The sequence below is a fragment of the Trichosurus vulpecula genome, chromosome 1 (genome assembly GCF_011100635.1).
Source record: "Trichosurus vulpecula isolate mTriVul1 chromosome 1, mTriVul1.pri, whole genome shotgun sequence".
Classification (NCBI taxonomy): Eukaryota; Metazoa; Chordata; class Mammalia; order Diprotodontia; family Phalangeridae; genus Trichosurus; species Trichosurus vulpecula.
Genome location: NC_050573.1, coordinates 494,168,837 through 494,183,213, shown reverse-complemented (window position 1 = coordinate 494,183,213; position 14,377 = coordinate 494,168,837). Strand labels below are relative to the sequence as shown.

Sequence of the window (14,377 nt, the reverse complement as noted above, 5' to 3'; positions counted from 1 at the left end):
CATTTGATCCTCACAACAACTCTGAAAGATCGGTGCTATTATTATCCCCCTTTTACAGAAGAGGAAATCGAGCCAAACAAAGGTAAAGTGACTTGCCCAGGGTCACACAGCTACGAAGTGTCCGAGGCTGGAATTGAACTTGGGTCTCTGGTACTTCAGGCAGAGTATACTATTCACTGTACCACCTAGCTGCTTCTTATGATAATCTATTTGATTTCTTTTTTTCCTTTGGCTTTATTACAAATTGCTGCTGGGTGTAGCAGCACATTCCTATAATCCCTGGTAATGAGGAGGTTGGGGCCGATGATGGATTTATTGAGTTCCATAGCTCTAAAAAGCCCTACTTAGTGTCTGTACGAAGTACAATACCAATGTACTCAGAGTGGGAGGAAGAGCAGATTGCCTGTAAAAGAGGGCAGAAGTGGACCAGGTCAAAGTTTCTGTGTCAGTCAACAGTGGAGTTGGACCTCTGAGTGGACACTGCACTTCTAGCCTGGGGAAAATGAGAACCTGAGTCTCGAAAAACAAAACAAAAATCAAATTCTTAGCACATCTGATAGGATGTTAAAGTGGTGAAAGCAGGTACCTTTGTTTTATGCCTGTTCTTAATGAATGTCTTTAGGTTTGAGTTAAAAATTTTCTACGGTACAAAAATTCCTATAACTATTATTCGTCAGGTTTTTGTCATAAGATAGATGCTGTATTCATTTATTTTTCTTGTAACACATAGCAGATTTATTTTTTCCTAATGCTAAACCACCCCTGCAGACCTAATATAAATATTAAATTACAATGAATGTTTTTGATTAAACTGTGCTATTATTCCATCTGCTAATACTTTGTTTAGCATTTTTAAAATTTCTTTTTAACAGGTGTTGGAAACAAGATGAAGTTTGTCTCAAGAAGAATGGCAGCATTCCTTCTTTCTTGATCTTTAGAAATAAGCTATGCAATGTAAAATTTTAAAAATTTGGAAAAACTGACCAATAAGCTCATCTGGGTCAGGTGTTTCCTATGGGAAAACTGTTGACTCGTATTTATTGTTGTAAAACTGGCTTACTCAAATTATCTATTTCTTGTTCTAGCAATTTTAGCAACAGTCATCTTTTTCACTGACCTTTTCAAATTTATTAGCACAAAGTTGTATGCAATATTGTCTGATGATATTCCAAATTTCTTTTTTGCTTGTCAGGATCTTTTTCATTTTTTCAAATTTGTTTTTTCCCAATCCTTCTTTTGGTCAAACTTGTTAATGGTCTCATCTTTTAAGATAACTTTCATTTATTTTGTTAATTTAATATTTTATTTCTATTTTTATCTCTATTCTCTCATTTTCTATTTTCTTTTGCACCATTTTGTTGTTCCTTCTATAATGACTTTATGGGCTGACTTATTTTACTCTTTTACTCACAGCTAGTACTATAAATTTGCCTCAAAGAATGGTTTTGGCTCTATCTTCGAAGTTTTGATAAATGGTATTACCATTGCAATTTTAAATATTCTTTTAACTTTCTAATTTCTTTTTAGCTGTTTGATGGAAATATATTTAGTCTCCACATAGTCTTATTTTTAAAAATTCTTGTTATTTCTAATTTCTTCTAATGAAATGTTCTTAAATAAGAACATTTCTTATGCTGCTAATGTCTTATTATTTTAATTTTGAAATGTCTGAAATATTAAAATATTTATATTATTGCACTGATTTTATATATATATATATATATATATATGTGTGTATATATATACACACATATACATATTCATTAAAGTTCTTTTAAGCACTTTTTAGCACACCCTTTTGTGTCCTTGATGTTTTCTAATTTGAATCTGATTTTATCAGATACTACCGTCTTTCCTTTTTAAAAATTTGCATTTTTATTTTTTAGACCAATTAATGTTCTAACATCTGTGCATCTCTTTTTCCATGGAATGTTCTTCCTCTAGAGGCAATATTTTAATGTATGTCATTTTTTAAACCATCCCATAACTCTTTTCCTTTTAATAGGACTAATCAGACCATTCATAGTTATTAAATTTGATTTGCTTCCTGGAATTATTGTTCTTAATATGATCTAAGAGGTAAAACCATCTTTTTTTCCCCTATAACTATTTCTCCAGCTAAAGACAGCTAGAGAAAGCTAAGTCTTGGAGTTACAATGATCTGTGTCAGAGCAACCAATCAACAATCAATTATTTAATATTTATTAAGCATTTATCTGCCAAGTACTATGCTAAGCATTAAGTATAGGAATAAAAAGTGAAAACAGTCCTTTGCTTCAGTGGGTCTACTGCCCTATTGGGGCAGAGAAAGTAAATACTAATAAGTATATACAAAATAGACACAGAGTAGACCTAAGCTATCTTTAGAGCTTTCTAACCATTGGGCTCAAATGGAGGAAACAGCATATACTCTACATTAATGAACATATGCTAAATATATACAGAGCAGATGAAAGGCAATCTTAGATGGTTCTAGTTACTAAGGGACCAAGAAAGGAATCCTGCAGAAGGTGGCATTGAGCCTGAAGGAATCCATCAATACTGAGAAAGTGAGATGAGGAAAGAGAGCGTTCTAACCATGTAGGCAGCCAGTGTTGCACAGATACACAGGAGAAGGAACATTTTTGAGAACAATAAATTGACCAGTATAATGGAAAGGAGTAATGTGTAAGATTAGAAAGGTAAAGAAGGCTCATGTTGGGTGTGCCAAACTGAGGAATTCATATTTCATCCTAGAGTGAGAAGAAGCCCATTAGAGCTCTCTGAGTAGAGGAATATGTATGACTTGCCCTTTGGGAAAATAATTTTTGCAATTGGATTGGAGAGAGGAGAGACATGAGGTGGGGAAATCAATTAGGACTAGGTGAGTGGCAATCAGGGTCTGAACTAGGATGGTGCCTGTATAAATGGAGAAAGGGGATATTTTATAACTATATAAATATATATAGGTATATATGCACATATGCATGCATGTGTATGCATATGTGTATATGTGTGTATGTATATGTATATATACACACATATAAAATTGGCAAATATACATCTACATCTAAATATATCTGCACTTAATTGTAGCCTTCTGGGCGGGGGTCGGGGTGGAGGGGGAAAAAAGAACAGAGTAAAAAATGCACAGCAGAGAACAAAAGAAAACTTACAAGCAGAGAAAAAATGGACAGCTCCCAATACAATGTATAGTGTTTATTATATAGGCTTTCCTGAAATAGAGATTTATTGTTATATATTTTGAATCTACTCTTATGTTCTGTTGTGTACATGACATGCTTTTTTTTCCTTCTTTATTTTGTACTTAAGTTTCAATAATTAAATTTATAATGTTTCTTTTTCTTTTCTCTATTGTATATTTAACTTTTAGTATTTAAGGCTAAAATATGAGAAAAACAGATTTTTTTTTAATTGGAAACTGACTGGTGCAGTGAGTGACTGAAAAGATGCTGGTGCTCATGACAATAATAGGGAAGTACATAAGAGGGATGAGTTTGGGGAAAAAAGTTAATTAGAGTTCAGTTTTGGTCATGGTATTTTTGAGATGCCTATGGAACATAAGAATAAAATTTCTATTAGGCAGTTAGTGAAATGAGACAGAAGATCAAGGGAGAGAGCAGGACTAGATTTATAAATCTGGGAGTCATCTACATAGAGATAATAATTTAAGACAGCTATCACAACAGATCAGGTCATCAAGTGAGAGATTAAAGAAAGAAAAGAGCCTAGGACATACCCCTGTGGTTACCCATAGTCTGGCTCATGGATGATGATCCATCAAGGGAGACTGAAGAAGAATAATTAGATATGTAGGAGGAGAACCAAGGAAGAATAGTATCATGAAAACTCAGAAAGGAGCAAGTGTTTAGGAGAAGAAGATGGTAGCCAAATAAGGATGGTAGTGTCAAATAAGGAAGATGGGTCAAGAAGGATGACAACTGAGAAAAGGCCATGAGATTTGGCAATTCAGAAACCACTGATGACTTGGAGAGAGAAGTTTCAGTGGCATAGTGAATAAGAAGTCAGAATGCAGAAGGTTTAGGAAAGAAAAGAAGAAGTAGGGGAACTGGATTTAAACAGCTTTTTCAAGGAGTTCAGCTAAGAAAGGGATGCAGTATTTGAGATGATAGGGGGGATGCTAAGATCTAATCAGACTTTTTAAGAACAGGAGCCATTTGGGAGTGTTTGTCAGCAACAGGGAAGGAACCAATAGATAAGAAGACTGAAGATGACAGGGATGATTGAGGGGGCAGTTTGCTAGAGAAGCTGGGAGGGGATGGGATGAAAGGTACACCTAGACAGGTAGTCCTTGGAAAAAAGGACCACCTCTTCATCAGAAACTAGGGTGAAGGAAGAAAGGGTGAGAGGGGTAAAAACACAGGAATGTAAGATGAGGGGACAGGGAGAAGAGGGAGCTAACAGCTAATGCTCTCATTTTTTTTGGTGAATTATAAGGAAATGCCCTCACCTGAAAGAATGTTTGTGGGGGTTGGGGGCTGGTACTACATAGCTAGAAAAGAGAAGAGAATATCTGCAACAGTCTCTGTAGGGAGCAGGACAAAGATTCAATCAGAGAGAAGTGGAAGGAACAACTTGTTTCAGTGAGGGTTTCAGTTTGTGATTAAATAACAAACTTTTAGTAGACCCAATCAGCATAGTTTTGTGACTTCTTCCAAATCTGTTCAGTAGCAAAGGAAGCAAGGAGGCAGACAGTGAGAGTAATCCAGGGTTAGAGTTTGGTAAGACGTGATGGGTGACAAGACAAAGGAGCAAAGGATTCCAAAGTAAAGGACAGAACCCAATTGAACTGGTTAGCTAAGGGATCAAGATTGAGAAGAAAGGAGAATCCTACAGGATGGAGAGACTGGAGGTCATAATGAGAATGAAGACTAGATTTAGAAATATAAAGCAAAGGGTGAGAGGGAATGATAAGGATTGAAGAATTGTGAGATTCTTGAACCTATGGAATACCTAAGAATGATTGCGAGGTTTTAACCTTAACTATCTCTGTCCAAAGGTGAGAGAGAAGAAAAGAGCAGGTTTTAGGAGTTGAGAAGAAGGAGGAACTAACAAACTGGGGCATTTAAGGGAACAGCAACACGGGTATCATGGTCTCTTAGTATGAGAGCAGGACTCAGGAGAGCGAAAGATACTGACCTATTTAGAAAGGAGGGAGACAGGCCTGGGTACTAGTAGATAGCAGAGCCACAAGGATTCGTATCAAGTGATAAGGAGAGATTGCCTAGTGATGATAGTACAGGGAAAATGTGAAAGTGGCGACAGAGGACAAGCAGCATCGAAAGGTCAGTTAGGAAGGATGTGAAAGAAGCTACAATTAGTACTGGAAAGGATGGCTAGAGGAGGATGGAAAGGGTCAGGGGAACCTCTGCAACATGTCAGAAAGTGTCTGACTCTGGGCAAGTCATTTAACAGCTTGGTGCTCTAGAGTATTCTCCAAGACTGTAAATTGCATACTGGTTGCCCATTTGCTTTAGTAGAGGGACATTTCAAACCAGGAGTTCCCCCTACAGTGATCAAATCACAGGACTAGACAACACCCCAAAATTTCTGTTGCTGAAAATGAAAAAAAAAAATTTCTACTCTTGAAAATTAACAAATCCAGTTTCATCCTGTAAAGTAGGAAACCCCTGTGGTTTCACCCCCTTTGGCCAGATAGGGGTTTCATTTTGTAGGTCTTTGACTGTCTTTGCTTCCCCACCCCTGCCAAGCCTTGTAAGTAAGCCTAGAAATAAATCTTAACTCTTTTCTTCTTCCCTATTATAATGTACATAATTATTATCTCAAATCCTAAATTGTTTCTATCGCTAATAAAATCTTACATATTGTACTCTATAGTCTCAACTAAAGATGATGGCAGAACTAGACTACCCTCCTATTTAATTAGTAACAAACATCTTATCTCACTGATCTGAAGTTGCCTGCTCCCCAACCGCGGCGATCTCTTTAATTGTGAACTTTATTTTCAATAAATTCCTTTAATTTGACATGCAATTTTTGAATTCAATCCTCTATCTTTAAGGCTTGTGCATATTTTTGAACAATTCTTCCTTCTTTTTCATTTAATTAGTGAAAAACCTGGGGAGATTCTAATCAGTACTTTATTGTATGTGCCACCCATGGCCCAGGGGCAAATAGGTAATTTATTTTTCTTTCTTGACTATTTAAAAACTATCTTTATCATCGAGAAATTTGATAATTATACGTTTGGGAGACTGCAGTTTTTAATTCCTGCATGTTGAAGCCCTATTAATTTTCTTTGCCTGTGGACTGATTACTGTTTTACATTCAAGGAAATTTTCTCCAATTATTTCTTCTAATAAGGGCATGGGGTACAGGGCAGAATGCAGGCACTGAAGACTGGAAAATCTAAATTCAAGCCCTGTCTCTAATATATACTGGTTCTGGGACTCCCAGGTAAATCACTGAGCCTCCTGCTCTAGGCAGCATTTTAAGAGTATAAATTTCAGCAAAAATATTGGCATGCAATAGGAGAGACCTTGCACACGTGGGAGCTCCCTATACTCATACGATTACAGGTCTAATTCCTATAAACTATCCTTAGCCAACAACTGTCTTGTTCCTTCTTCTCTTACTCCTGGTCTTGGTACATTAACAGTCTCTTTAACAAACGCTTCATGATTAATGACTGAAATAATTTTATTTTCAAAAATCTATTATTTAACTTACATTACACTTTTAAAGTTCTATGACATTCTGAACTCAACTTTATTCTCACTATCTATTGATCTTTCCTCAACTACATTTGCCTTCTGTTTGCCTCAGTCTCCTCAACCACAAAATGGAAATATCAGCCCCTACCCCACAGGGCTGTTATGAGGATCAAAGGAGATAATACAATTTGTAAAGAGCGCTTAGCCCAGTGTCTGACACATAGTAAATGCTTATTCTCTTCACCCGTCTCTGTTGCTAGGGAGGTTCTGCAGATTCTCCCTTTCCTACTTGCACTGGCCTAGTCTTGGGACAGTAGTTCCTAATCCTGCTCCCTCTTCATCCGTCCACCCCAAAAGGGGTAGGAGAGGGAGAGAAAATGTGACCAGATAGCAATGGTTTTAATGGTGGTTGGAGTAGATAAAATGGTGGTAACTCCATCTTTGGGCCCTCTCTCAACCCCAGAAATGGACAAATATTTGCCAGTAGTAGACAAACTCCTCCCATCAATAGCTAACATTTACATAGAACTTTATAGTTACAAAGCACTTTACATATATATTATTTAATTTGATCTTCACAACAACTCTGGGAGGCAGGTGTTGTTATCACATCCACTTTATAGATGAGAGCTAATATTTCTAGTGTTTTAAGGCTTTGCAAAGTGCTTTATATAGTTTATCTCATTCTATCCTCATAATCACCCAAGGAGGTGCTATTATCACTCCCATTTTAGAGGTGAAGAAACTGAGGTAAAGTGAATTCCCCAGGGTTGCAGAGGCAGGTCTCTGATTTTGAATTCAGGTCTTTTTGACTCTAAGGCCAGCTTTTCCTCCATTGCTCTGTCCCTATTCTAGTTCCTTGGGGAGTAGAAAAGTGGCTAGGGCAGCAATGATAAGATTCCAGATTTCCTTTTTGATTTTCCTTGACTCAGGGATTACAATGCTTGGGGAAGAAGTATACTATAGAATTGTAGAGGCAACGACTTCTCTTCTTCTGTTCTCTCCTCGGCTTGGGCCCAGAGCAGGATGCTATAGCAACCCTTGTATGGCCCATCACTCCTCCATCTTAAAACTCCAAGGCCAGGATGCAGAAACCACTTTGTTCCTCTAGCATCCTCTGCCCATAATGGGGAGCACAAACTCCAGGAATAAGGCCAGTACTCTGTCTCAGCAGCAACAGCAAGTGGGCAGATTAAAACCCGAGTTCTCCTAATGGACTTGTGTTCATTCTTTCAATCTCTCTCTCTCTCTCTCTCTCTCTCTCTCTCTCTCTCTCTCTCTCTCTCTCTCTCTGTCTCTCTCTCTCTCTCCCCACTGTTCCCTCTCTTTGCTCTCCCTTTCTCTCCACCCCCACCTTAGTTATTGTTGGGGAAAATTGGTTCTTTCATTTCTGACTACTTCACTATCTTCCAGGAAGTACTCAAAACCTTATTAAATATTTGCCCCAATTTTTTTTACACTAGAGGTAATAGCTTATTGAGAAATCACCACTAAGGGAGTGTTTTGCTGGAACAGTTTGTACCAGAGAATTTATAAAAGATGCTGGTTGCTAGTAGCAACAGCTTTAATAATTTCATGGGATGGTAATCATAAATATGGAAAATTTAAAGTTGGAACGGACTTCTGCTATTACTCACTCTAACACCAGAATTTTGCACATAAGAAACTAGGACCCAAAAACATTAAGTAACTTGTAAAAGGTCATTCAGCAACTATGCAGCAGAGCCAGATTTTGAATTCAAGACTTCTGGCTCCTTTTTCACTAAATCATGATGGACTGTATTGAAAGTTCAAGTAGTGCAGAATAGACAGGTAGCAGATAAAGAAGCAAGGTCAGAAAGGCAGAGGTTACCTCTTCTAAAAAAGATGACTACTACATTTCCAGGGCATAGATGGACAACATGGCGTAGTGAATAAAGAGCTGGCCTCCATGTCAGGAAAACATGGGTTCAACTTTTGTCTCCGACACATACTGTGGCTATATGACCCTGGGAAAGTCACTTAACATTTCAATGCCCCTCTAAGACTAAAATTTTCAGAACAGATGACATATGCTTTGGAAGAAGGTGTTTCCTTAATGGGAGTGGCCTATGCCAATGAAAGCAGAGGTTCAATTCAAGTTTCTAGTTCTGCATCAGGTGTTGTGAAGAAGACAAAAGAAATACAGGGGGCCCCAAAAGTCTTGGTTCCGATTTAGGCTCTAAGAATTTAAATTAATGGCTTAATCAGAGAAAATAAGCCTATTTGAAACAACTCAGAAAGCCATATAAAATAGTATGGTAGCTGTTAAACACTGTTTATTCACTCAGTAGGACTCCAAAAATGGAATAATTAATTGTGAACAAGGATTTCAAACTTTTTGAAGTCATGGGACCTTTATATTTTAAAGATAATTGATGGAACCATGATCAAGTGGTAAGATTTTTACTGTGGCTACAAGACAAAATGTAAAGAAAAGAAGCAAAATTTATTCTTGTCTATATCCAACGAGCTACGTTGAGAAGGTGGGAGTGAACCATGTAAATACTATTACCATAAGTAAATATTAGAGTATTAAAACAGCAGGTAGTGATTGTCAGAATTATTCATTATCTCTTTAATAACCTTTCCTCTTAGATCTAAGTTAGCATTTTGTTTTGCAATTTCATAATCACTTAACATGTAATAGCTTTCATTTTTCCTTCTAACTCAATGGAAGGGCAGGAAAGAGAGGGAGAGAGGAAGGAAAAAAGAAGGGAAGGAGGGACAGAAGAAGTAAAGGAAGAAAGGAGAGAGGAAAGAGGAAGGAAGGCAGGGAAGGAAGGGAAGAAGGAAGGGAAGAAGAGAGGTAGGGACAGAGAAAGTAAAGGAGGGGAAAAGGAAGTAGAAAAGAAGAAGGGGAGGAAGAGAGGAAGAAGGAAAGAAGGGAGGGAAAGAGGGAAAAGGGGAGGGAAGGTGAGGAAAGGAGGGAGGAGAAAGATGTATAGAGGGAGGGGGAGGGAAGAAAGAAGGAAAGGAGGGAGGGAAAGAGGAAGGGGAAGGAAGAAAGGAGGGAAGGAAGGATTTATTAAGCATCTACTTACTATGTGCCAGACCAAGGGAATCAAATAAGGAAAGAAGGAAATGGGTTTTGAAATGGTGAGGGATAGGGAGATAAGGCTGACTCAACTGGAGCAATTAGCTTCAGGGAAGAACGAGAACTACTACCACTATTACTACCACCACCACCACCACCACCACCACTACTACCACTACTACCACTACCAGCTGTACTAATAATATTTATATAGCACTTTAAAGTTTGCAAAAGGATTTACAAATATTATCTCATTTTAGCCTTACAAGTAACTCTGAGAAGTAAGCATTATTATCCCTATTTTACAGATAAGGAAATTAAGGCAGAGAGAGGTTGCCCGGTGACTTGCCCAGAATTATAGAGCTAGAAAGTGTCTGCAGCTTGATTCGAAATAAGGTCTTCTGGACTCCATATCCAGCACTTTATCCACTATGTCACCAAATGGTAGAATAGACAGGAGACCAGGGTGTGAAGGCTACAGAAGCCCAGCAAAGGAGTTTAGACTTGATGTACTATGTAACAAATGGATCTATGACCTCATTTATCCTACTGATGCAGTTCACAACCTAATAGTGCCTTCCTACTCTACAGGATTCCTATCCATGTCTGTCTGTCAATTCTTCGTAGAGGACCCATCTAATGTATTGGAGGCTTTTTCCTCTGGTCCTTTGTCTATTTCAGATGTATCAAGGCTAAATACTGGGGCAGTCCTTCATTCTTAATATATAACTACCCTACCTCCTTTTCCAGTCATATACATCCCTGACAATATCTGTTATGACAGTTTTCAAATGCAAGTCATCATCATTGGTTATAAGCTACAGCCTCCTACTTACAATAACCATGCATCTTTCCATTTTCCTTTGAGTCAAGTGCAATTTTGGTTCTTCTTGGGTCATGGTATTCTATGATTCACAGGCATATATAGCATCACCTGGAGAATATTGGTGTTAAAAACACGGGCTTTTGCATCAGTGAGCAATGTGGTGCCATTTAAAGGACCATATAATTTCCCATATACAACCCAGTCTAATCTCCATTTCTTGTTCAATGCTGGGGCCTACTCAAAATCTATTCAAGACACAGAAGCTATGTCAAAGCTGCCTTTCTGACTGGACATTGTATGTAATATGCCTTAAAAAAATGAATTGCTGTAATGTGCTTTAAAACAAACAAAAACTCCACTTTGTTTTCTTAGTGTGGATAGTTAGACCAATCCCTTTAGAATAACTATAGATATTATTGAAATTTTATTATGTCTTGGGACCGGATGAAATTTGATGCCACCTATGAATGGGACCCTTTGAAGAACCTCATCACCAACAACAAAACCTTCTACATGGACATCAGGACACTGACAAAGAGCGGAATGACATGACAGATGTTATTTTAGGAAGATTAGTCTGGAAACAATAATCTAGATATAATAGACAGGGGTAGAGTTTCTGAACCAGAAAGACCAGAAATTGTTACAATAGTCCAGGTGTGGCGTGAGGATTACCTGGAAAAGAATGGTAACAACAGGGATAGAGTAGAAGGGATAAAGTCAAGAGACTTTCAAAAACAATAGAATTCTGTGAAATACTGGTCATAAAAGAGAAAAGAGAAGGCGTCAAATTGAAGCCCCATGATTAAGTGGAAAGAATACTGGATTTAGAGTCAGAAGACCTCAACGCGAATCTGGGCTTCGCCATCTGCTGCCTATGTAACCTCAGGCAAGTCCCTTCCCCTTTCTAGGGTATAATTTCTTCATCTGTAAAATAAGGGAATTAGGCTAGATGACCTCTGAGTACAACTTCCAGCTCTAAATCTACAATCCCATGAGCCCAAGGATCCAGAGGACAATTAGCTTTAGGAAGGGCTATTTTTTCCTCTGACACCAAAAGAAAATAAATGTCAAAGTGGGGACATGTTATGGGGAGGATGAAAGTTCATGAGATGACTTTTCTTTGAAATGGGAAGAGTGATTAAAAACCAAAAGCACAGGGAGAGGGGAAAGGGTTGAAATACTTAAGGAAAAAGGAAGCCCAGAACAACTTCAGTCTCTGAGCAGAGATCATTCAAGAAACAATGAGCGATATGACAAAGAACTGATGGGCAGCAAGTCGGGGTAGGCTGAGGCAGAGGAACCTGAGTTTGCAACAGGCAATTCTGTCTATCGCAAAGATTCCTACTAGGCATGAATACATTTTAAATTTCAAGACAACTTTAAAATGTTTCAAGATTCCACCAAATCAGTAAAGAAAAAATTCCATTTTATTTAAGAAAATGCTACTTTATTTAATTAAAAATTTCCCCTAATAAATTTGCTGGTAAAGTTAAAAGGACAGACTTTTTCTACTTTCTTTTTTATTCAACAACCATTTATGTATGAGATACTATGATAAAAGCCAAAGAAAACATAAGGATAAGAACCTTTTAAAAATTATTCTTATTCTAAAATTCATATTATAAAAGCACACTTGCCCCAACCTTTTAAGACCCCATCTGAAATGTATTAATTATCTAACCTTTTCAGTTCCACTCAATGCCCCTTAGGTGCCAACATTTTATTCTTTCTAACACTGATCACTAAGCAGTTCCAACAACTCCGAGCAGAGTCTTCCTTTATTTAACCTTGCAAGACTGCTAGATGATTAATATTATTCAACAAGGCTTCCTTTCAGGAATTTCCATGCCTGACCCTTCAAAAGACTTGGTTAAAAAAAAAAGGAATCATTCTTTTGCCATGCAGCAACTGCTATGAGAATTCCTTTTATTTTTTTTGAGATAAAATTGTATACATGAATATATACAGTAATAAGAAGAGCTTGTCCCTAAAGACTCCTAGCCAACTAGTGGTTTGTATATATGTATGAACATATGGGAAAAAAACCTCAATCATCATCACTATCCTTCATGCTAACATTTCCATTGTCACAGGCTTTCCCAGGGCTTCACCCTTAAGAATGAACATCCATAAGGATGTTTCATCCTTAAAGTCCAAATACAGTATTCTGAACAGTTATGTAATTTATCTGAAATTTACTCTGTGATTTTTTTGTTGTTGTTATCCAGACCTGTGATTTCATCGTTACTTGGGAAATCCCAAGGGCGCTTAACCACTTAGTTTCCCAAACACCTCAAGTCCATGATTACTACTCACGAATTATTGCCATGGGAACAGTAGGAAATGGGGGATTCTTTAAAGAGTCTTTTACTGAAAAGATAATCTGGACTATTCCTACTCTCTACTTAATAGGGATGGTGTCTGGACCTGTTATTTACTTAGTGCAGGGAACTCATGGGTAAGAGAACTTTCACTACCAAAGCAAATTGGTGCCTCCTAATGATTTCACTATAGTACCAGTGTGAGCATGTGTCAGAGGTGGAGCCTAAGCCTAGGCTCTGAGGCAAGTTCTATATTCACTATGATATGCTGCTTCCATTAATGCCATCCAAAAATATTTTCTTAAGTCATAAAGGAAGCTTAATATTTATAAGGAAAAGTTTCAGGTTTTAGAGGATCTTAGATCCTATCAAGTGGACTCATCACAGCCCCCAAAATGATTTGTTAATCCTACCACATCTCTTCTTACATTTATGTCCCTTCTCTTTTTCCAGTTATTCCCATTATTTGCCTATCAGGAGAATTATAAATTTATAAACAAAGTATTCCTTTTCTAAAATCCATGTTCAAAAAGCACCACTATTGTAACCTCATCTAACCTAATATTTTAAAATATCATTTATGGGATCAACACTGATGCATTTCCCATAGCCAGAATTCGAGGCTTATCCACTCCAGGGCTAGCTTCCCATTTGCCCACCAAAATAGGGACCTAGATCAGAGAAGAAGCTAACAGAGAGTGGAGGGGGGGCAGGGCAGCAAAAGAAACTATTGGACGTTTCTACCTACATGTCTTGCTGGCACCTCTAATAAGTGTTATAGAATTAGATTTGCTGAGAAATTAGCAGACAGAAGCAGAAATCCTGTTCATGGGATGAGCTCAGCTGCTCAACACCTTTCTGTCGTACAAAAATATGTATTGGCTACTTACATTGTACTGCATACGATGCAAGAACAACGGCAGAATTAAGAGGGCATGCTAACCTAGAAGGAAAGAAAAATCAAGAAATATAAAATTCAACAATACACCGAATAAAACTGAACAATATATTCGATTACAAATAATTGTGGATGACACTTTTTATTGACTTTTAAAAGGAATTTCATGAATAATACTGAAGGTCATTTTTGCTACACTGCAAGAAAATCATTCATTTCAAATAGGTATGCCAATTGCAAGGCTTGTACAGTTCTTAATACTAGATACTGGAATTAAAGAGTCTTTTTAAGTGAAAAAACACCCCAAACTACATACATGACCCAGACAAAAGAACAAACACTGGCTTTTACATTAGTGAGACGGCTGCATAAGGTTAACACTCTTATTTTGGGCATTCATAGTAAGTGTCAAAGGGGCAGCTAGTGGATAGAGTGCTGAGCCTGGAGTCAGGAAGAATCATCTTCCTTAGTTCAAATATGACCACAAACACTTACTAGCTGTGTGACCCTGGACAAGTTACTTAAACCTGTTTGCCTTAGCTTCCTCTTCTGTAAAAATGAGCGGGACAGGGAAATGAC

At 37.6% G+C, this 14,377-nt stretch overlaps 1 protein-coding gene across 2 annotated transcripts in view; it reads right to left on the bottom strand.

The window, feature by feature from the left end:
* The window catches only part of PTPN3 (protein tyrosine phosphatase non-receptor type 3), a 256,929-nt gene that overhangs the window by 121,861 nt on the left and 120,691 nt on the right, over positions 1-14,377 (bottom strand). For both annotated transcript variants that reach the window (XM_036738284.1, XM_036738276.1), the window contains exon 7: positions 13,791-13,843. In XM_036738284.1, the coding sequence (XP_036594179.1) occupies positions 13,791-13,843 (53 nt within the window). The remainder of the gene's footprint in view (positions 1-13,790; positions 13,844-14,377) is intronic.